Source organism: Aplidium turbinatum, chromosome 4 (assembly GCF_918807975.1).
Source record: "Aplidium turbinatum chromosome 4, kaAplTurb1.1, whole genome shotgun sequence".
Taxonomy (NCBI): domain Eukaryota; kingdom Metazoa; phylum Chordata; class Ascidiacea; order Aplousobranchia; family Polyclinidae; genus Aplidium; species Aplidium turbinatum.
In genome coordinates, this window is record NC_137475.1 from 35,383,495 (window position 1) to 35,406,873 (window position 23,379).

Here is a 23,379-nt window from a genome sequence, read left to right on the forward strand (position 1 = left end):
ACATCGTTAGATACAGCTCTTAACAATCAAACATTGGACATGTCTGAGGTTTCCCCATGTGATCACGAAGAGGCAGACACCCGTATGTTTCTCCATGTGAAACATGAAAAATCCGATGCCATAGTCAAAACAGTAGATACTGATGTGGTAGTTATTGCAATTTCGTGTTTTAACAAGTTAGAAATCTGTAAACTATGGGTTGAATTTGGAGTTGGAGAAAAAACTCGCTTCATTCCAATCCATGATATTATTTCATCTTCACCTCAATCTCCGATGATTTGCGCTTCTTTACCTTTGTTTTATACTATCACAATCTGTGATACTGTTTCGTCTTTGGAAAAAAAGGCTTGGGATTGTTGGAAGCTTAATCTTACCGCAATGTGTGGCTTATTTAACTCTCTGAATTTCTCAAGCTCACCTAGTTCTATAAATGACATACAAAAGTATGTCATAGCTCTTTAGGCAATAGTCCTACTATCACGGATGTAGACGAATGCCGTTATATGATGTTTACCAATGGTTGCACTATTGAAAAGCTGCAACCAACGTCAGCTGCTCTGATGCAACATACACGCAGAGCGATACATCAAGCTGAAATACGGAAATCAAGTCTCGTAAATGTTCAGCAACTACCTTCTCCTTTAGCTTGGGGTTGGAAGCACAATGATGCAAATCAGCTTGTTCCGTTTTGTCAGTCTACTTGTGGCTCTCGATGTTCCTGTAAGAAAAAATCCATAAAATGCACAAGTCTTTGTTCATGCGAGTACGAAACATGCAATTCGACCACAAAATATCCAATCCTCTCTGATGTTTCATCTTCAATCCACATTGACGTTTCATCTCCAATCCACACTGATCATTCAAGAAATGCTTTTGACTTTCTAAACTCTATCTTGTAACTTGAAAAAACTTGTCGTACACGAATTTTTTTAACATCAAATTACGTATGGTAGAAATTTAACATCGAAAACCGCTAGTTTTTTCATCTTGAATTAACAGTGTTAAGACTCTGACATTGCATCATCTGGGGTCGTGTATTAATTTGATTCGTAGATCATAATTAGGCCCAGTGCAGGATTAAGGTGGATGCCATTGATGCTGCAGCATTAGGCCCATTCCTGAAATAGGCCCAGACGAAAACAGACGTGAATTTTCCGGACGCTGAACAGTTTTCCTTTGCTTAATTAACCCACAAATAATTCTTATTATGAAATTTGTAGTCCGACTTTCGCACGCCTAGGCACAGTGTTACGCCTAGGCACGTAAGATAAAGCAAGATTTTGGCATAGACTACTTATTTAAGATGAAAAATTATAACACTTTTCGAGCTGTTTCAGGGCCCTTCATTACTTCAGCCGCAGATAAGATGCACGGCTTTATTAACTCTTCCCCAATCGTGTATGCTTTTTTTGGTTTTAACTATTCGTAGAGAAACTAGATAGGATTCATGAAGAAAGGATTTTTCGGTAGTCGTCATCTTTTCATTTGCTTTTTTTAATCGTTCATATCAGAGAATATTCGTCCAAAATATTCAAGTGGCTTGCCTTCAAGATTGTTGTGCTTTGAATGAAAGTGACGAACAACTTTAGAAGGTTTCATAACGTCATTTGGCAGAATTTGGGAGCACACCAAACATTAGGGCCGTGACGATTGTTCACTACCCGGAACTATTGTAAAACCAAGCTCCAAGTATAGAGCAGATGGCGATCGAAAAGGTTCCTCACGGCGAATACAAGGCTGAAGAACGTCGAGGCCGTAAGCGAAAGCGAATGCCTGATGAAGGAGCTGCAAACGAAGAAAACCTCACCCCTAGGGAAACATTCAAAACCCATATATATCTGGTCATGATCGACAGACTGTTAGCTGAACTGGAAAAGCGAATGAAGGCGTATGAGGATATATCTACAACATTCGGATTTCTTTCGGAGCTAACGTCATTGAGCATAAAGCAGATCGAGAATAAAGCTCAAAATCTCGTTTCCTCGTATCCAGATGACTTGGAAGACACGCTGGTGGCTGAGCTCATACAGTTTGCTGCATTTATGCGCACCCAGAAATCGGTGAGTGTGAACGAGTCAGCAGAGCTTACCATGTACAAGCTTTTGTCGTCGTTGAACCTTTCTCAAACATTTCCAAACGTCGAGATTGCTTTGCGCATCTATCTGTGCTTGATGGTGTCTAATGCCTCCGGCGAGCGGAGCTTCTCAAAACTGGGAATAGTCAAAGGAGAGCTGCGGTCCTCGATGAGGGAGGAAAGGCTAAACATGCTGGCGCTTATGAGCATTGAACATGAGGTGCTGAGCAGCCTTGACTGCACTGACATGATCGAAGATTTCGCGCTTGCTAAGGCTCGAAAAACAGTAGTATAAGTAAGCAGCACTAGCGCAGCATTGACAATATGCCAACGTTAAGTTGATCTGGATTAGCCTTTTCTTCATTAACTCCGCTTTTCAGGCAATATTGGTATTGAATTGTGTTGGTGTTACATAGCCTGATGTTACTCTCGAGTTTTTACGATAACACGTCGTTATTATTGTTCATGTTCATTAAAATTTGGCTGACTGCGTCGAAAGCAATAAAGGCTCTTTGGTCGGTCTGATTACGCGTGTACGGTGGAGTCAGAGTGTCGAATGCATATGTACCAATGCCTAGAAAAAATAGGCCTGTTTTTGCGCTGCAGCATCAGGCCCAGTTTCGTCTTAATCCGGCCCTGATTAGGCCTACATATTATTTTAAATTTTAAAGTGGCATGACCAAAAGGGAAATTCACCCCTGGTAGCTGCTCTTCTGGTTATTCCCTTGATGACGTCGTTATTGCGTCATACTGTACTGGAATTATTGTTATTGCTTGCAATTGTAAAATTTTAAGCATTTGCAAAACTTATAATGAGAGTATTTGATCGCCTTTTTCGGAATAAACTTACCTTTGGTTCCTGAATTTGAAGTTGTCTAGTTTTAATAATGTAATGATGACGTCATAAAAGATGTAATCATGACGAAACTACTTTTAGGAATTGTGAAATGGTTTTAGTAACCGGTACTCCAACTAAAACCAACAGCAAACGACCAAAATAGGTTAAAAAAGCAAAAAAATATATGTGATGACGTCACAATGACGTCATCAGTAAAATTATTTTGTGTTTATTTTGTCTCACTTATTTGTATGTGCTTTTTAAGTTAAAATATACAAAAATCAAATATGTAATTGCACAAAAATGACGTAAAAAGAGCTAAAACGTGATTTCTGGGGAAATCCCCGATTTGGGGGTGATCACGTGACCCAAAAAGTTGCGGCACCCACTAAAATCAAAGTTGGGTTGATCAACTGCAAAAATATGCAAAAAAACAACGTGTAACACGTTTAGCCTAAAGATTCCCCTAAGGGCCTGAACTATCAGAAGGCCTTAGACCGGCAGATGAGAGCAACACATTACGGATTCCTGCTAGCAGAACAAACGCCAGGTCTCTCCAATTGAAGAAGGGACAAACAGATCATAATGAAAAGTCCAACACTCGGTAGGCTGTTGAAATTTTCAGTCGAAATTTCGGAAAATACAGTGTGCGTGTTAACAGCGTTCAATGCTGCATCCTGTATTTTGTTACTTTGCCTTTTTATAAGGAATTGAATCTTCTTGCTTGTCGTCGTGTGAGCCTCTGGGGCCGAGAGTCTATCCTTTTACCACCCCAGATTCACGATGTTCCCGGACTACACTGGAAGGCTACTAGAGAGCAGCCAGTCTTTGGTTTCATCATCCATGACACGCAGACCTTCAACTCCGTTGGGTGGCTTGAAGATGGAGCAGTCATTGATGATGTGGTCTGCGGTCTGTTCCTCGGCATTACATTCACAGGAGGAGGAAGAGGCCATTCCCCATTGGTGCATGGTTGAGCGGAAAAGCTCGACGCCCGTACGAAGACGGTTGAGGCGCACCCATGACTGTCTTGGTAGTGTTAGACCGATGAGGCGTGTGTCGGCGTCGGGGATGAACGCATAGAGTCTGGTGGCGGTTGACTTCCATTCAGAACTCCATTTATGGTCCGCCCAAGCAGCCGCAGAGATGTCCCTATCAGCTTCGTTGATAAGAAGTTGAGCGGCTGGCACGAATGGGTGTCTTGATTTCTGTCGACCGGGGTGCTCGTTTGGGAGAGCAGAGATCTTGTGGTGGAGAAGGTTGTTAGGCTCCAGTGCCCGTCGACCGAGGGACAGAGCGGCTTCTATCCAACGCAGCTCAGCCGATTGGATGCCAGCGAGAATGGCCAGATTGTCCAATGGTGCGGACGCAGGCATCCGATCACTGTGCGCAGGGCACTGTTTATGGCAGTGAGTACTGCGGCACCAAACGGGTGCACAGTACTCTGCTGAAGAGTAGACAAGGACTAAGGCTGCTATACGCAATGTATCGGCCCTCGCCTCCCAGCTGGAGCCTGCCAGGCGCTTAGGTAGCGCAGCGCGGGATGTGAGTTTCTTGCGCAGTGATACCAAATGGTGGCGGTATGTGAGCGATCTGTCCAGTGTCACCCCAAGGTATCGGCCCGGGGCAGAAGGACAGAGACCCCCGCTGCTCTGGACGTGCAGCCCACAATCAACCCCCCGACCACGGAGGCGGAAAGCCGCCGCCACAGCCCTGACCTCGCTGAGTTTCAGTCGCCAGTTCTGGAGATAGGCTGAGAGAGTTTTCATGTCCTGGCTCAAGGTGTCTTCTACATTTTCCCACGACTTTTTGGAGTGGAGAATTGCCAGGTCGTCCGCCTAAGCGTATTTTGCGGAGACCATAGTTGGCAGGTCGTGGGTGTAGGCTAGATATTGAAAAGAAGTGGAGCCAGGACCGATTCCTGTGGGACGCCGTTTTTCAGGCGTCTCAGTCTGCTTCGCCGTGAGCTACCGGTGGTGAGGGTAAAGCTTCGATTCATGACAAGTTCCATAATCATATGAACCATACGTCGGTCAGGAAGCAGGCGAAGCAGCTTGCAAGTAAGGCCGCGATGCCATACGGTGTCATAGGCAACTGTAAGATCTAGATTCTAGACAGACAGCGCCGGCCTTCTTTTTTGCCTCAAAGCAATCCTCGATGTCTTGGGTTAAGAGTGTGACCTGATCTGCGGTGGAATTTCCGCGCCGAAATCCAGCTTGCTCTTTTGGAAGGAGCGGGTCGATGATTGGGTTGACGCAGGCGTAGATCAGTCTTTCGAGGATCTTGAAAGGAACACAGAGGAGAGATATCGGACGATAACTCCTTGGGTCCTCTGGTGGCTTGTGAGGCTTAGGGATCGCAACTACTAAAGCTCTTCTCCAGATTTTTGGAATTGTAAGGTGGTGCAGGCAGGAAGAGAGGAATCTACGTAACCAGGATTTTAGAGCATGGCCAGCATGGAGCATAAGCTCAGGGCAGATCTTATCCGGCCCTGGAGACTTGTGTGGTTTCACTAGGCGGAGGGCGGTGGCGAATTCCTTTGTAGTGAAGTCTCCAGAAATTGTTTTCTCTTGTGGTGTTTCCATTCGCCACAGGGCAGATACTTCCTTGGCAACAAGGCGGGATGCTTTGCGATCCTTTGTCTTGTAGACCACGTACTGCACTAGCTGGGAAGCGATGGCATTAGCAGAAACGGGGCACTGACATGCTTGTGACACAAATGGACAACGACTGGGCACAGGAAAAACATACTGGCTGTCAAACGTTGCGCTTTTACATCGTTTTGATGTCGCCAGATGGAAAAAAAGCAACTTTTACGAGCTGGATTAGCAAAAAGACATAAATGTAGAATAAGCTACAACTACAATGCACTGTGACTAATACTCATTGTTTTCAACATTCTCTTATTGCTTTTGCTGTGTCAATGAAAACACGCAACGCTTTGCAGCGTTGAAGTTACAATATTTCCAGACGAAAAAGCATTGTTTGTAATTATGTTAACGTTTGCGTTACTCGCGCTCCACATTGCCTTTGTCAACAAGGCAGGCGCAGCGGAGATGGGAAAACAATGTGTGACGTCGGCAGTTTATTCATAGCAGTAGCGCTGATAACACATCGGATGTATTGAACTTGAGGCAGAAGCAATCGGAAAGCTTTACAGTTTTCTTCAGGAACGAAAGGCAAACAGGTTAGACTTACATGGCTGTTCGTGTTTAGCGAAGCAAACAAGTCTAGCTTTTTTCTGAAAGGTTAAGTTTCGATGCCATGTCACGAGATATACGTAATCAGTGGATAAAAAAATTGTTAAAAATTGTTAAAAAAAACCTCTGTTTCTACAGCTACAGTAAATAGGCCTATCACATGTAAATGGAGTGGTGGTGCAATTAAATGACAATATAAAGTAATTAAAACAGTCAGATTCATTGCATGGCAATTTATCTCAACTAGAGCCTTTCGCCATTGTAAAGACAGTAATATTCTGTATCATTAACGCAATTTATATCATCGATCAAGGGAGTTGTGTGATAGAGATTGGCAAAGGTAAAGTAACAATGTAACAATGAAGAAGCTCTTTAGTGGCACTTCCTTACAACTTGTGAAATTTTGCAATCTTTCAAATTTCAAAATATGTATCTTCCCAGTCAGCAAAATCACAATCCCTCGCCACGTTGAAACGATTTGAAAATGGCTACGTTTGATGGAGCTGTGTTGTGCATAACTCACAACTGTCTTTCCAGCCAGAATATCAGTCCAGACGTTAAATCATTGTAATAACTTAAAATATTTTGATGTTGAATCGATGCATGGAAACATTTTTTATTTATTGATCGAAGAAAGATATCTAGGTTGGGTTCATATTATAATTGATACGTCAACGATAGTAGGCTACGATTGATTAGAACATTATTATGACATAAATCTATTTCTATTCTATTTAGAATTCTAAATCTATTTGAAAACAAAACTAATATAAACCATGGTAATAAAATTGTACACCAATATTGCGCAATTAGATGTTTAAATGACTTCAACAGTAAGTATGAGTGTATCTGAGATGCTTAAACTAAGGAAGTGACGTTTTTAGGTCTTTGCACGAGAGCAAGTAATAATTTGCACTTCAACTAGTCAGCGGTATCTTTAGTTGAAATATAAAACATAATACAGATTTTTTGATTTCTTGTTCAATAAAAAAGAGGAAACAGAACTTTTTGGACAACCTGAATTTTTAGTAGGAAATGAGCTGCTTGACCAGTAGTCAGTAGCGTTGACAGGGAGGTCAAAGGGGTACTTTCGGACTTTCGGACCCGGGATATTTTTAGGGGCACAAAACCTTTTTAAGGGGCTCGAAAACATGAAGAAATCACAGCGTATTTTTTGTAGGATCTGGACAGGAAACTGAATTTCTGATGTGACCAAACAGAGGCCAAAGGTTCATTGCACACTAAGTTGAAATGCAGAGTCAAATATTCATATACGATAGAAATAACTTAATATAAGAAAAGTAAGATGGCGTTCTGTCGGTTATCGTGCTGCTGGTTTCAAATTTAATAACTAGGTTCGATTCTCTGGCAAGTCAAATAGCACAATGTTATGTCAATGGTAGCTGTAAGCTTAAATAATTCAATAAATTTGACATACAGATGTTTGCATTAATGCATTATAGTTTAAGACTTGAGAGAAGAAGAATTTTTACATTAGCAGTAAGTAGCACTGGGTTCGATTCGAAGACAAGATGCATGAAAATAAACGTGGGCATGCACTTTATAACTTAAGTGCGCAAAAAAAATTTTAAAACAACAAATTGATAAAAAAGTTTCAAGTCTGCTGCAAAATAACACTTTTTGGTACGGATTGTCATTTTTTACTCAGCTGAAAGCTTCTTTAATTTTCTTTTGGAAGTATTCGCATCTTTTTCAGTGATTTTTCGACATAAATTTTTGCACATGCAATTATGAAAGCGTGCGGCGATTCCTTTAATAATGTTATGATTGCTGTTGCACATAGCTGGGACTGAAAAGGTGGCACAAGAGTTCCTTCATAAAAAGTTAATAAAACAAGCTTTTTAAATATTTCTCGTTGGTTTAAACCGCAGAGAAACAAGTTCTTTATTTCAGACTGAGACACCTACTATTAAGAAGTCTATGCCTATTGCAAACAAATGCACGCCATCTCACACAAAGCCGACCAAAACGCAAAACATATAAATCGAAAGAAAAGGTATTAGTTGTGTCAAAGAACGTAGTTAAAACAAAATAAAAAGATGGAGTTTCTTTAACTCAGAAAACCTGCATAGCATTGTAATGCAGCAAAAGCTGAGATCGGGTTAAAATACGTCAATAAACAATTCTGCTTTTCACATACTGTACAGTAGAATAGTGTGATCAAGGCTGTTTATTTTGCGTGGAAGTGGGTGGTATTGGGTGGATTGGACATCATCAGCAATGAAAAAACTCACTACCTTTCAAAATCACATCATGAGAAGCATAACCAACAAAAGGTTACTTGATCACACAAAAATAGAAGATCTTCTAACTATGACAAAACTACATCCAATTGCAGCAATAATAAAATCAAAAGTTTTAAAACTGTTCGGCCACACTAAAAGATCACAATTCGGAATCAGCAAAGTTTGCACAGAAGGCAAAGTAGAAGGAAAAAGAAAACGTGGCAGACAACCGAAACGATGGCAAGATAACATTCAATCATGGACCGGACTCCACTTGACGACACTGGGCGAGTTGGCTCAAAATCGCCACTCTTGGAAGCAAATAAGCCATGTTGATGCGCAATCTGCCGCAGGCGGAGATAACGACTGATGATGGGTGGGACTTTCACGTATTAAGCAAAAAGTTAAGTTTGTTTTTTCTTGCACAATGTTATTTTCTCAGCACTAACTTCCCTTTTCGTAGAGCAAACAAATGTTGGTTTTTGCCGGTTTTTAACGTCAGCAAGGGTAAGATTGACATGCGTGCTGCTTTATTTTGATAGTGCGATGCAAGAAAGCATTGCTCTCAGAAATAATAATACGTTTGAAAACGCAATCTCAACTTTGTGCAAAATATCATTTCAGAACATTTTTAATCTGATTCATGGTGGGTGACTGTCAATAAACCGGCGAGTACTCAGCACGAAAACGTATGCAACCTCGGCAAACGTTGAATCTATGTAAAAAGAAACAATTTTTCTAACTGGGCAACACCAAATATACTTCGGCAAATAGCTTTTTGAAGTAGTAGGGTCATAGGCTACCGATAAAGACGGTAACAGCAAAGGAGAACATGCGGAATCAATGTTGTTTAATGATATATAAGTCAGAATGCTAATGAACGATGGGAACAGTTGTATTCTGAAGTAGCCTATTGCATTGAGATGGCTAAGTTCATAACGTTGCTGTCAAAACTAAAGCTTTTGTAATAGGCTAGTTTCATGAAAACAGCTCTTTCTTCAAAAAGATTATGTGTAGTGCAAGTGGAAAGTGTTATTTAAAACGGCAGTCTATTTGACCACTCAAATGAACAACTCGTTATGCATGATTGGTTTACTTTGCAGCCTACAAAAGGTCATTGAACAGGCACCGACTATTATCATGTTCTTTCTTTAAACGGTGAGGTTGTTAAAGTAGTATAGCACTACCACTATAGCTTACTGACATTAAGCTATGCTCATGTACGTGGGTAGTATACGATAACCATACGAAATTCAAAACCGTGAGTCACTAAAAAAGTCGTTCTCAAAAATGCTCTCCTGGGCCACATCGAAACGGGCTTTTGCTTGAGGATGGGTTTCTTTTATGTCCGGTTTTCTTTCTCCATTCTATTATTATTATGATGACTGCTCATCCACATACAATTGTGGAAGTGGCAAATACAATCCACAACACTTTTCATTAGGCCGTCATTTATTACTATATGTGTGCTTAACGCCTGGTCAATTTAATAAAAAACTGAGGTCCAAAGTGGAGATACTTAACTCATGTTCAGCAAACGTTCAACATACGTTTAGTATTTCTCGGCAGTCAAGTGCAGCGATAGACTGTTTAATATCTACATTTTTGGGCTCACTATCGAATTATCTTCCTGGTAAGAAGATGTTTTTTGCTTGGCACATTTACCAATAGTTTAGCTAATCGTTATTCTCTACGGCTCAACGCTACAATATTTATTCTGAATCTTCTTCAGGAATTCCACTTAAAAATATTTTTCTACTTTGGAATGTTTATTTTAGAGTGATAAGCTATAGTCAATTCTTTTGTGACGTCATTTTGGTTTTTATCTTGCTAACAAAATTGTTGTTCACTTCTGTAGGCCTACTGACCCAAACAACAAATCAACCGTTTTTTTGCATTGACTCAGCGTCTGCAGACGTTAAATCGATGTAAAAAATGGTTGATTTAATGTCTGAAGAGAAGCGCTTTTCGTTTGGTCGAAGTACTCAGTTATTCAATATCGAACATTTTTAAAGGCGCATTCAACTGTGACAATGCTGCATTGCTGCAGTAGCCTATACTTCAGTTAAAATTCTTCTGTTCAGTTAAAAGTGGCCTTTTGTCTTTGTAGTCAGTTGCTTGGTACTTGGAATACGCAGATTTGCATCAGCATGCTATTGCTAGAAAACGTTGCAGGGCTCAGACTTGGTGTGCTGTTAGTAGGCCTACATTTTTTAAGTTATATAGTTAGCATACTTGATATTGGCTTCGAGACATTTATTCGAAAGTTTTTCTTTATCCCTTTGAAGTGGTTGCAACCGATGCAACATGGAACACAGACAAAGAAAACTAAACGACACAAAAGCGGGTGTAAGAATCGGCTTTGAAATTCCGTATTTTTGATTTAATATATATAAAATTGATGACTTAATACGATAATTTTTAACTTAGCCTAACGGGCCTGTAACTACTGTATCTGAATCTACGATATAAGAATGTGTGGCCCGCAAAATTTTTCTATCTTAAGGGCACCCGATCTTAGTTAAGTATTGGTGCTCGTTGAACAGTTTATGAAAAACAGTTCTTGCAATCAGAATCATGCAAAAGTTAAAGTTCAACAGGCTGTGCATTTCTCGTTTCCGTTATTGATTGGTTTGAAAGTACTGTTTCCTTTTTTATTGAAATGTTGTTTCATGGGGTATTTGAACATTATGTCAGTGACATTTTCGAACTCATGAGTCACATCGTCATAAAAGTGAAACTGAAACCTACAAATCTAGGTATGATCCACAGAAGAAAAAAAAAAAACTATTTGAAGTTAAGCTTTTGATTCAGCAATGTTGGCAAATCAAGATATAAAACCCAGCTAAAAACGAGTTCTATATTTACATTGATTCAAGGTCTGCAGACGTTAAGTCAATGTAAATAAAGGACTGTTTTGCTGACTTGGGAGAGGGCTATAAGTGCTGATGAAAACAAGCTAATATAGTTCAAAACGTAAACATGCGATGACGTAAACCTTACGTGTTTATCACTGGAGGTGCAGCTTACATTAAAGTCTGTTATTACACCAGTGTGACGTTTTGATACCCTCTCTTATTCTTGGAAAAGAAGATACGGATGTTAATTGATGTGTTACATCTTGTGAATTTTAACTACGCTATTACCGTCTTAAACTTACAAATGTAAACTAACAACAGTGAGAGATAAAAGAAGACATATTTTAACGATAATTTCATAGGTTGTCGGTTGTGATGTAATTTTTCACATATCCTGATTCTAACACAGCTAGGCATCAAAAACTGATTGTAAAACTTACGCTGCTTTGTGATATTTAAACGTGGCTATTGATGCACAGAAACTAGTCAATTTTTGGTTGGTGAAGTGATAGATAAGATTTAACTTGACATTGTTATGAGGTGAACATGACGTGACATACATCATCGTTTATTTGTATGTCGCTCAGATATATGCACTTAATTGTTTTAAACGTCTTCACCGGAAGATGTTAATAGCAGAATGAAGATTAGAGAGATGGACCGTGTTTACGCTAAAATCCAGTTTACGTGAAAGTTTTAATTTAGTGAGGCAACTGTTTTGTTACCGGGTTTAATAGTTTTCCTCGTGACTGTATTCACGTGATGAACAAAGTCATGGTCACTAGTAGCAGTGCCGGTCTTCGGATATTTTTGGCCCTGTGCGGAATATGCTTTGCGGGCGGGCCAATGACAATGATCCAATTCAGTAGCGTAGGTAGGTATTTTGAAAGAGGAGGGGGGTTTGACGGCCGGCGAGCGAAGCCTGACGGTGTGTTCGCCGAAGGCGACACCCAGCAGCGGGGAGTCTGGGGGATCTCCCCCAGACAATTTTGAAAAATTACTTTGAATTTGGTGCATTCTAAGAGCAAGTTCAACAAAAAGTTGGGTATGAATATTATTGTAAGGATACCGGTACTTGCTTGTGAATCGAATTGAATTTTTTCCATTGGAAATGACAAAAAATACTGCATTTTCTGAGTAAATTGTAGGCCCCCTAATTTGCGGGCCCTGTGCGATCGCACGGTTTGCACACCCCAGTGCTAGTAGGATGTACTTCTTTGATATTTAATACTTTAATCGCACTTATTTCCTCATGAGCTTATTAAGTTTTATCCGAGATTGTAAACTGGTTGATTAGGGTACTTTATTGAAAAATATATAATTTCTGTCTAGGCCTCACATAACTTTTCTCAGGTGTAACTGTATCAATCAGTGTAGGGCTGAAGGCTACTGTATGACAAAAACCTCAACCAGTTATATTGATGTGCCACAAAAATCTATCATCATTTTCATAAATTGGCATCTAGCCTAATCTACTGACTTTGAACTTTCGCGGTTAGTTTCGGAGTTGTTAACATAAATTTTTAATGATTTTTAAGACTAATAAGTGTTAAGACTAAGACATCCATACCTTCTTAACCGTTTAGACACCGCAATTTGAATGCTAGTTTTTTCGATTGAAACTCCACATTGCAGACTACATTTTGCAATTGGCTATACTCCCATAGTCCATAATATTTTTATAAACATTGCACAGCTAAACAATTTCTATCATCAGCTTTTTAAATTCAGTATTAAATTAACTTGATACCAAATCACTTATATGAAACCACTGCTTGTGATTTTTTCTTTCAAAGCTCAAAGGTATTGGAATGGTTTGCCCAAACAAAATACGTGTAAAACCTAGGCCAACTAACCAAGTAAAAGGTTTTTAATAATTGAATTATATTTAGCAGGAATTGTTTTGTGTTTATCCAACTCACCTGTATAGAAATTAAACAGTTAATAACAGTTACAACAGTAGCCTATTGGTAGTAACCAACTGCTTTGAACAATCAAATAGCCTAACCCTTCACTGGAAGAGAAAAAAAAAGAAAAACGAGATGGATACTTACCGCAAAGGAATACTTTTTGTTAAAGGATTACTTTATGATTCCAAGTAAGTTTTCCATACTTTCTATAAAATTGTTCTATAATGCTACGCACTTGTAAGGGACAACGTCTAAATTGAGTTGTATAAGAGCTTGCACGTAAGAAAATGTAAAAATGATGATGAACAAAGTTAAAAAATCTTTGTAAATTTATGACGTAGTTAATTGTGGTAAACAAAGTTTTTTCTAGTAATTAACGGAGTTTCAATAAGTCCCACCATGGCCTACTCAAATACACACGGCTCTACAGTTTGCCTTGAATGGCTTGAATAACCGTTGCCGTAACTCGAAAAAGTTGTCTGTCAATTAGTGTTAGCGTATTATAACAGATGTGCTCAATGCGCATAGCTGCGATAATATATTACAACTTCCATTTGCTTCAGACGATGTTTATTTTTTCCTGATGATAACACAGTGCTATCCCAAAACGCTCAATTCATTTTTGCTTTAATTATAATGGCTAATAAAACTTGTTTTTGGTGAGTCAAATATATTTTAATGGTTTCTGGGTAATTTTAGGCTGATGAGTCTGAAAATAAAAATCCATTTTCTTTGAGTGGGCTCTGATTTTTGAGATATCTTCTTTTTTGACAAAATCTACTTTAAAAGTCGTTAAGATTCGCAAATTAACAAAGGCGCATATTTTGGGCAGCCTGCAAATTATTTTGCAAAATTGACAAGCATAACGTAAAGCTCTGTCAGGTGTTGCTGATGGAAGAAAGGTATCCGAGCAAACGGGATATGGACGTTGTGACCCTCAAAACTCCAAACTGTTTGAGTCTCCAATGTGACCATTTGGTCCGCCCAAACTACACAGTCTTCCATAATAAAATTTCTAAACACCAACTATTTTTTTGTATTAAACCCTTGTCCAATCAACATGTTTTAACGGTATATAAAACTTTGTGCTTTGACCACTCGTTTTTGCATCACAAAAAAGCTGCTATTTACGTCTTCTTTTGCGTTAGATCTATATCAATTTCTGAAGTTTTGTTGGATTTTCATATAAAACATAAATGGCTTCTAAAAATTTCTCTGCGATACGTATCCTGGCTTAGCATACGCCTGGTGGTTTAAGATTTAAATGTAGTGGACGGGAGACAAGGAAGACAATATTCTTGTCCATCTTTCTCTGCGATGACGATCAGTTTCTCACAATTTCACATCAAACATGAAAGAATACTTTGTGAACGTGCTTGCAAAAACAGCTATTTTTTCTTTGTAGGCTATATCTACAATCTAAATAAAGTATTGAGAAAATCCGTATAGGCTATTTGTTATATTTATTGCAAAGTAGCTATTCAAAATATACTTTCCAAATTATCTTATCGTGTCCTGTTTGTAAAGTAGTTTAAACTCTAAACAACGTAGCCTACGCTAATCATTTTTGAAAAACATGTCAAGTAAAAGGACTTTGTACGTTGTTATTTGAATTATTGCTGATACGAAGTACAATACAAGTTATAGTTATCTACTTCTCCAACACGCAAGTTTATCGTCGTAAGCTGTGTATGTAATATTGAGATAATGTAATGTAAGGCGACCATTGGCTGCATCAAAATAATTTTCTTATTCAAAATGTAAGTCGTTAAGTGATATACGACGCTGCGTTCTAAACCTTTAAGTCGTCACTTATGCTTAAAGAAGATATTGTGAAATAGTTTCTCAATAAACGCAACCATACAACCAATAATACGCATTTTTTTTATCTTTACCAAAACATAGCAAACCATACTTCATAATATTGTTATTATTATGATGTGTTTTTTAATAGCGCTGTACTCATTGCTCTGTTGCTCTTCTGTGTTATTCTCAGCACTTTGCAAAGCAGACAGTGTCAGCGCAGTTGTTTGCTCATTATCTAGAAAAAAAAGCTAAAACTACGTAAAAAGCTAAAAGCTAAAGCTAACCTAAAGCTAAAAGCTAAAGCTAACCTAAAGCTAATCTAAAGCTAAAAGCTAACCTAAAGCTAAAGCTAACCTAAAGCTAAAAGCTAACCTAAAGCTAAAACTACCACGTCCCCCACCCTCCATACAATGTGATTTTTGCCCACGTCTCTTCCATCATAGACTGGGCCTCCAAAGTCACATACGACATCACAATCCAAAATCAAATTCAATTTGAAGACGAAACCAATGCTCGGACACGAGCTGGAGCCGACGACGATGACGATCTAGAAAAAAAGTTTATTGTTTAGGAATGGATTTCAAAACGCGTCAAAGTGTTTCAACGAAGAAGATTTAAACGTAGATCTTGAAGAGATGGTATTCCTCATCACCGGAGCAAACAGCGGTATAGGCTTTTGCACAGCAAGAGAAATTGTTAAAAGAGGAGGAGAGGTTCACATGGTCTGTCGAAACGAAGAAAGAGCTAAATTAGCGCGAGATCAAATCATACAAGAGACGAAAAATGTTTCGGTGAGTAGTCCCACTGGGTTCGTCATATTTTCGTTTAGTCGAAATAGATCATTACAAGAAAGAAGGAAATTCATCGGAATAGCCGTGGTCATACACGTACTCAACATATAGCCTACGTTTATGGTAGAACTGTGCAATGTGTGCATGCCTACGTTTTATCGCCTCTTTTTGATTAGCCTATAGCCTACCAAGCCTACTCAACTGGAGGACCGCGATCCGCATCCGGACCTTCTGGATGTTGATGGTGGACCTTGGGTTTCTGAAAGAATAACCTTATTGCCACGTTTCAGGGCCTCTTTAAACAGATTTCTACTTAAAGGAAGCAATTTTTTCTGTGATTAGCAGGGCTTAGCCCCCCACAACCCCCACACTTTGTCAAAAATCCAAGTCGAGTTACATTTTACCTAAAAATATGGTTCCGCACTGATAGTTTAACTTTCGTGATTGCGTGTGAAATAAACAGGGATATCTAGAGAAAGGGATATGAAGGTTTTGTCAAAAAAACAGCTAACTGGTAACCTTTCAACTGTCTTTTCAAACAAGTATTCTTTAAATATGTTCTACATAACAATTGCTAACTGTCTTGTGTAGCTGAGTGTACCAGCTGTACTACAAGACTTTCTGCAATTTTAAAAAGAATCGCATGTTTAACGCGGTACCAACTACCGCCCTTCTAGTGTCATGAGAATCAGCAATCGCTCTGAGCCTTCGTATCCCCTTCTTCAGATATCCCTGGAAATAACTTATTCACCGGAAGGCTAAAAATATTTAATTATATTATTCATCTTTTACGCTTTTCAACATGTTCGTTTCAAGGTGCTTTCGTCATGTTGAATTTTGATTTGACTAAAGCAAATTTTTTTGTTTAGTTTCAGGATTACTTCGCTTCTTAGATTATTGTAATGTCTGGCTGGTAGACAAAATGCTATTTAAGGTTAAAAATATGCAGTATAGCCAACGCCCTACAGCCTACACTAGCCTTTATGTTTTTTTCCTTATATCCTCTTTTGTCTTATTCCATGTAGCCCGATCATCAAATATATAGCAACAAAACTGTCTTTAGAATAAGGCTATCCTTAATACAGTGTCTTAATACTTAAACCAGAAAGTGCACTATCACATTTTGGACTTAAGCTGCATCGGGGATGTCCATCGATTTGTGGAAACATTTCTTGCGTCTCATACTCAGCTGGACGTTTTGATCAACAATGCTGGCGAAAGCACTGCGGAGTACAAGCGCAGTAAAGAAGACGGTCTGGAATACACTTGTGCCACCAACACTGTCGGTCCGTTCGCTTTAACTACGGGTTTGATCCCTTTGCTGAAAAAGTCCAACAATAAGCCCAGAGTGGTAAGCGATGCTTTATGTCAGATTGTCAGATGCAATGGTTAAATCCTTTTGCTTGAAGTCCAGAAGTTGAGCTATTGATTGCTACTTCATTCTGTGTAGGCCTATAGTTGACTGATGGCATGTAAAAATTTTGATTTTGGTCGACACTTCAAGTTAGATTTAACGTGAAAAAATAAAATGCTGGTTACAGCCTATATATATCCTAATACAGTAAGCTATACAATACTCTCCGCTGCAGTGTACACATTTCTAACTGAAATAACTATTTTTAATATAAAATTTGAGGTAAAGAAAGGTAAAAGCAAGATTTCTAAGTTGTTGCATTAATGAGTTAAAGCTTAATAGTAAAGTAAAAATGCACTGTTGCATGCATTGCATAGCCTATATCACCGGAGAAGGATTTTTTGTGAAAATATTTTTGTTTCTGATAGCCCTAACTTGCAGCATCACAGCTGAACCACAAAAAGACTTAGCCTATAATAAACTTTAGGTAACCGTGGGCTCTGCAGGAATGCAATTGCAGCGCCTCAACCTGGAATTCATTAAACAGCTTCCACAAAATTACGATCCTATTATGGTTTACGCTCAATGCAAACGCCAAATGGTAAGAACTTTTTGATTAATTTATTACTATTAGTTTCGGAGTACAGTAGCCTACAAACTTTGCCCTGGTGATCGGGCTAAGGAGATTTTAAAGAAAGTATGATGCTTTCAGCAGCACTTGGTCTTCCACCTATTGTTTTTTTGTCTAACCGCCGTACCAAATTTACCGAGCAGCTGCTTAGCAAAGCTGGCAAGCAAAACATCTCTGCATCTACTTGAGCGGAATATTATCGGAAAGTGGAAGGGAGATGAAATACAATTAGACCTCGTGTTTTCGGCCCCCAGAGTCCAGACCCACGCCTGCATCATCGGTCTGGCATTACTAATTGGTGTATGTTTGTCTTTACCGCCTTTGCACGGCGTTGGGTTTTTCCGCTCAATCATACACCAACGAGGTATGGCTTCTTCTTACAGCGAGTAAGCGTCGAAGAACAGACCGCAGACCATGTCATTAACGTTTTTAACAACCTCCGTTTACCAAAGGGAGCACAAAGTTTACATATCTTAAATGAGACCTAAGACTGGCTGCACTCCAATGGGTTTTCGGTATAGCCCTTGAAATAACGTGAACCTGAAGTGATAAAAGGCGCGAAGCGCTGTACCAGAGGCTGAAACGACAGTCAAGCGTTTTTCGTAAAATATTTCTAATTACTAAAGCAAGTTTTTACAGCTTCCGACAGCTTCCTAAATAGCCTACTTATAATTTATATAATAATACTATGTTGCTATTTCCAGAGATGTACGTATACGCCGCAAATTCTACGCCGCATACTTGCGGCGTAGACTTTTTGTTTGCGCTAACGCTTGCGGCCACATTTTTTTGGATAGTTTGCGCTTGAGGCTACGCCGTAAAGTTTTCGCGGTTTTTTAGCGCATAGCGTCAACGCATACTTTTTAATGTACCGGTATTTTTTCTCTAAAACACGCCAATACCTTCCAGCGCTGCAGTTGAAAGAATGTTTTCAATGGGCAAAGACATATTGGAACCAAAACACAGCAAAATGTCAGATGAACACTTTCAGATGCTTGTGTTTCTTCGTGGAAATTCAAAATAAAATTTGTTTGTTTCGAGTGGTTGATACCGTGTGAATGTTTGGCACCTAGCAAACAAAATTAGTTTACGCTAGTGTATGCGCTGACGTTGACGCCGCCAATTTTTTTTACAAGTTGCGTTAACGCATACGGCGTATGTTTTTTCAAACGTTTGCGTTTACGCTGACGGCGTCAATATTTTTTGTATGCGCGTACATCACTGGCTATTTCCAGGAATTTTGTATTGCAATTTTCCTGTTTGTTTTTACATGCAACTTTTTATTGCAATTTTCAACAATCATTCCGTAAAAAGTGTGATTTAAAAAACATTCTATAAAACTATTTCAATTTCAATAGTTCATATCACCGATTTGGACTGCATAATGATTTGAAACCATGCCCCAAGCAATTGTAGAAATGAACCAGGGCAAACATCAGTCCAGAACTACTGTAGGCTATATCAAATTGTTTTATATTGCCAAGCAACTTCTTATATTGCGGTACGAAGTTTTACTGTGCTAAGCAAACTGTTGGCTAAAGATCGTCATTTTTGTCACAAATAAATTCAAATTTCTCATCATTTTAAAGCAACAAAAACTTGTTCTACTGATTACTCCCACAAACAGCCAATGTGAATGGTAATACAATAACATTTTTTCATAAGTGCAGTATCCATTGTGAGTTGTCATTACACAAACAAAAAGCTTTTTCATAATTTTAATTTGTCAGTGAAATATCATAATGAGCACAAAATCGTTTCTTTGAATTAAAATCACTTCTGCACCATTTTGCATTGGTGTTTTGTCTGAAGACATAATACATTTGCTACTTTTACCTTCTAAATAAGCGTTCTAAATATTCCACATGATGAAAATGTAGCTTAGTTTTAAAACGTGTTGCTAAAAATTCAAGTGCAGCTTTATTATAGCAGGTTAAGTAAGTTCAATGAGGCGTCAAGATAAAATAAAATAGCCTTCGTGGTTTAACACAAAATAGCACTCTACAACCTCTAAGTCCAGGAAAGCCGAACAACTAAACTTCCCTTTTACCACCATATAATAGCCTATAAGCTTATACGTAGGTAGTAGGCTCTAGACACGTTTTTCATTATACACTACAGACATAATTTTTTCCTTATGTTTTCATTATTATTTAATTTTGGTTTTTTATAGCCTAGTTTCTCTATAAAGTCCAGTTTCTCTATATAGCCTACTATAAGCTTAATTTAATCTTTGGTCAAGGTGTGCCATTAAACTTTAAAAGCGAGTCATTAATAAAAAAAAAAAAACATTGCAGAGCACTTACTTAAACTATAGTATTTGTGAATGTAAAGCTGAAAATTGTTCAAATCAAAAATAAATCGAATGTCTTGCATTGATTTTTACATTTAGATGTAACTTGAACCTAACAGTGCTCGTCATATCTTATAAGTATCTGTTTCCGAACAGAAATTATAAGATAAAATGAGTTGAAAGATTAAACAATATTTTAAGTTCTACTGGCAGTTGAAACGACGGCCTGTAAAAAGCATAGATATTTGCATACAGTGAATTTTCAACTTCATGAGTAGTTATTAAAGCGATAAAAATCTCAATTTCAAGTTGGTGTGGTTATTCAAATAGTAAAACGGAAGGTTGTGGGCCAAAAAGTGCAAAAAGCCACAGCTTAGTTTACTGTTCTTCTTCTTTTAAACTTTCAAACTGTTAAACATTGGCTGCACAAATTTTCACTTTGGATTTAGGCGGTTCTTACTCAGTACTGGTCAGAAGAGCACAAGGAAATTCATTTCTCTTGCATGCACCCAGGGTGGGTTGACACTCCTGCCGCAAAACGCGGTCTTGGTGATTTCTATGAGAAAATGAAAGAAAAATTCCGTAATCCTGATGAAGGAGCGGACACTGTAGTTTGGCTAGCAATTTCAAAGGTAGCACTTTCTCATCCAAATGGATCATATTTTCAAGGTTTGTGTTTTTATTATTTTGAAATGTAGCCAACTTAGTCAAAAAATCACCAACATCTGAACTGCTATTTGATTTAAGATTCCAATGTAAAGGTAAAGCAAAAACCTTTTAATTTCACTGCAATACCAAGAAATGCGTCTTATTAACATTGTGCACAAAAATGCTATAAAATTATCACGCATTTCTAAAAATATAGTAAATCTTAACGTTACACTGACTTGGCCTATTCTTACACCAACGATTACTAACTTACTTTAAATTTAAATAACCAGATGGTTTTGTTTGGTTTGACTTGAACAAATATAGAAGGCACTAAGCACCATTATCGTAGTTCAGCTGCGGAAAAAATTAAGAAAAATGGCGATTTTGCTCTGTTTTGTTCGCTCCTTGTGATGTCTTTTTGCTCAAATAGCCGCCCCGATAGCTCAATTGGTTAGCGCGTCACTTCTGGAACGAAAAAGCTTCAAGATCAAGCGGCGCTGGTTCGACTCTCGGGGTGTGCGCTTGAGCAAAGCACGTTAAGGACTGCTCTCCATTCAGCGGCATCTAATGGATGGAATAGTTCCCCGGCAACAAGACTTCAACAATTGGAAACTTCACTCTGTCAATCTCGGTGACCGGGCCGCGAATTTTTTTTCCCACGAGCTTTCTGTCTCATCATAGTTAATAAATATGGTATATTTATTAACTATGGTCTCATTGATTCTAGTCACTCTAAAAGTAAGATTTTCCGAAAGTGTTTTGAGAGATTGGTTGATTCAGATTGCGAAATAACTGTTTGCCTATGAAATTCTGCAATGATAATAGAATATAAGCTTTCCCTAACCCTACTTTTTTTGAAAAGCTCTTGTGCACCGCAAAAATTAACTTAAAGAAAAAAAAAAGTTTGACTTCGACGGGCGTCGAACCCTCGTTCTCACGATCATTAAGCAGAGGATGAAACCACTGAACCAACCGTGCCAACGAGAAAATGTTGCATTCACACGGCTTTAATACAAACTTTTACCAAAATATGCAAATGAGACAGAAATCTCGTTGGAAAAAAATTCGCGACCGGGCCTGCGTCAGTGCGTCAGTGATTCAAAGCCTCTACAAGTATGCGAAACTGCCAGGATTAAGCTCTGCAAAAAGCTTTCCCAGTCCGAGGATAAAGATTCAATCAAACAATCAAATAATAATTCTTATTGTTAATGGCACATCCGTCCCTTTCCCTTTTTCCAAAATCGTCTCTTGACACACTTGCTCTTCAACAAAGGTTCAACAAACAACACTTCAACAATCGAAAATTTCACTCTGCCAATCTCGGTATGAACTTACGTCAGTGGTTCAAACCCTCTACAAGTATGCGAAACTGCCAGGAATAACCTTTCAGAGGCTTTGTCAGTCCGAAGATAAAAATTTATAAACCAACCAATATTTAGGCTCATTTGATGTTCTCCAACGAGTCCAAGCATTACCAAGTGATACACATTGCTTTAGATCGCCAGCCAGTGGACAAACATCTTCCAATGGGGCGAACAAAGGAAAGCGAAAGCGAACGTACGAAGTTTCTTCAGTTTGTGATAAAGACATCCGATTCGCTCAGAAGCCGTTCTTAAATGTAGCCTCACCATCTTCACTTTTCTGGAAAATGTAGCTCTGCTAAAGTGTAAAAGAAGAATATACAAGAATAAAATAATGGATGCTTGCCTTTCTCGTGGTTTGTTGGATCTGGGTGCTGTCATTTGAAATGCTTAGGCCTAGAGATTTTTTCTGCTTCATTTTTATTTAAAGACATTTGCCGTTTTACTTGCCGTCAGAATCAGGCGAAATTAATCTTCATTGAACAATGAACATGTAGCATTGCTGATGAGAACAGGAGGCTGTAGTCTTCCAAGTTTCATAAGAATTAGTTTCGTGATTGTATTAAAATTACCTCTGTATTTTTTAATTAGATTGCTGTTGTTAATCTTTGTGTAGTAAATGTATGAAAACACCCGTTAGTACTAAAGATTTAAAGTAAAAGGTCATAACAAAATTATTTTTTGTTTGTGGTACCAGGTTGGTTTTTCAATTGCAGTTAATCAACTTACGATAATTTTAGCGATGAAAAAAAATTTTTTTTTTAATAAGCTTAGGCCTATTTGGATTATGATTGAAAACAGTTGCTTGCTATTACATGAAGAGAATAATGTGCAAATAAAAGAGCATTTTTCCAATCATTTTCTTCAAGCTTTACTTTGAACTACGTTGTATGTTGTTTTCTATAGTACAGAATGTACATATTGCTTGCACTCTACTACAAGTGTCACAGTCGTGACATTCACTCGAAGCAGTATTGATAAATTACATTGCCTTTTAACTCTGTTCTTATCTGCATTGTCTTTGGATTTTTTTGTTTAGAATCAATACGTCGCGATTTGAGCAGCGGTTTCAAAGCGTTCCCAAATTTTTTTTTTGTTATGTTTTAGTTTGCAAGACATTTTTAAAAACACAGCTATGGCATAGGCTATCTGAAGAGGAGCGATCACTCCAGTAACGGATTTAAAAAAAATAAGATGCGCACCATAACTTTAACACCCGAAAATTCCAAGCAAAATAAACAATGTAAATATTGATACGGTACTCTAAAGTCTAAAAAGGAAAAAAGGCCGACTGGAGTTCTGAGAGACTTGCTGCCCAAAAAATTTTGGTAATCGGCTTTCCCCCCAGTCACCTACTCTACTGATG

The 23,379-nt window shown here is 38.4% G+C and overlaps 2 protein-coding genes across 2 annotated transcripts; both read left to right on the forward strand.

Annotated features, from left to right (window-relative positions):
* The first annotated feature begins 1,700 nt into the window (after positions 1-1,700).
* Positions 1,701-2,369, forward strand: LOC145769107 (uncharacterized). The gene has a single exon (XM_082580701.1). It carries the CDS (start codon positions 1,701-1,703, stop codon positions 2,367-2,369), a length of 669 nt encoding a protein of 222 aa, XP_082436827.1.
* A 10,745-nt stretch (positions 2,370-13,114) lies between these two features.
* On the forward strand, positions 13,115-23,005 carry LOC145769434 (dehydrogenase/reductase SDR family member 12-like). Its single transcript, XM_082581076.1, has 6 exons — positions 13,115-13,314; positions 15,504-15,723; positions 16,829-17,074; positions 17,565-17,678; positions 20,451-20,670; positions 22,150-23,005. The coding sequence occupies exons 1-6, from the start codon at positions 13,259-13,261 to the stop codon at positions 22,266-22,268; spliced, it is 975 nt and encodes a 324-aa protein (XP_082437202.1). The 5' UTR covers positions 13,115-13,258; the 3' UTR covers positions 22,269-23,005.
* The last annotated feature ends 374 nt before the right edge of the window (positions 23,006-23,379 follow it).

What these genes read in the sequence shown, in the direction of transcription:
- LOC145769107 (XM_082580701.1), top strand. Translation starts at nt 1,701, where the DNA reads ATGGCGATCGAAAAGGTTCCTCACGGCGAATACAAGGCTGAAGAACGT.
- LOC145769434 (XM_082581076.1), top strand. Translation starts at nt 13,259, where the DNA reads ATGGATACTTACCGCAAAGGAATACTTTTTGTTAAAGGATTACTTTAT. An exon ending in CCAACAATAAGCCCAGAGTG is followed by an intron (nt 17,075 to 17,564) that starts GTAAGCGATGCT and finishes AATAAACTTTAG; the next exon opens with GTAACCGTGGGCTCTGCAGG. An exon ending in CTCAATGCAAACGCCAAATG is followed by an intron (nt 17,679 to 20,450) that starts GTAAGAACTTTT and finishes CTTTGGATTTAG; the next exon opens with GCGGTTCTTACTCAGTACTG.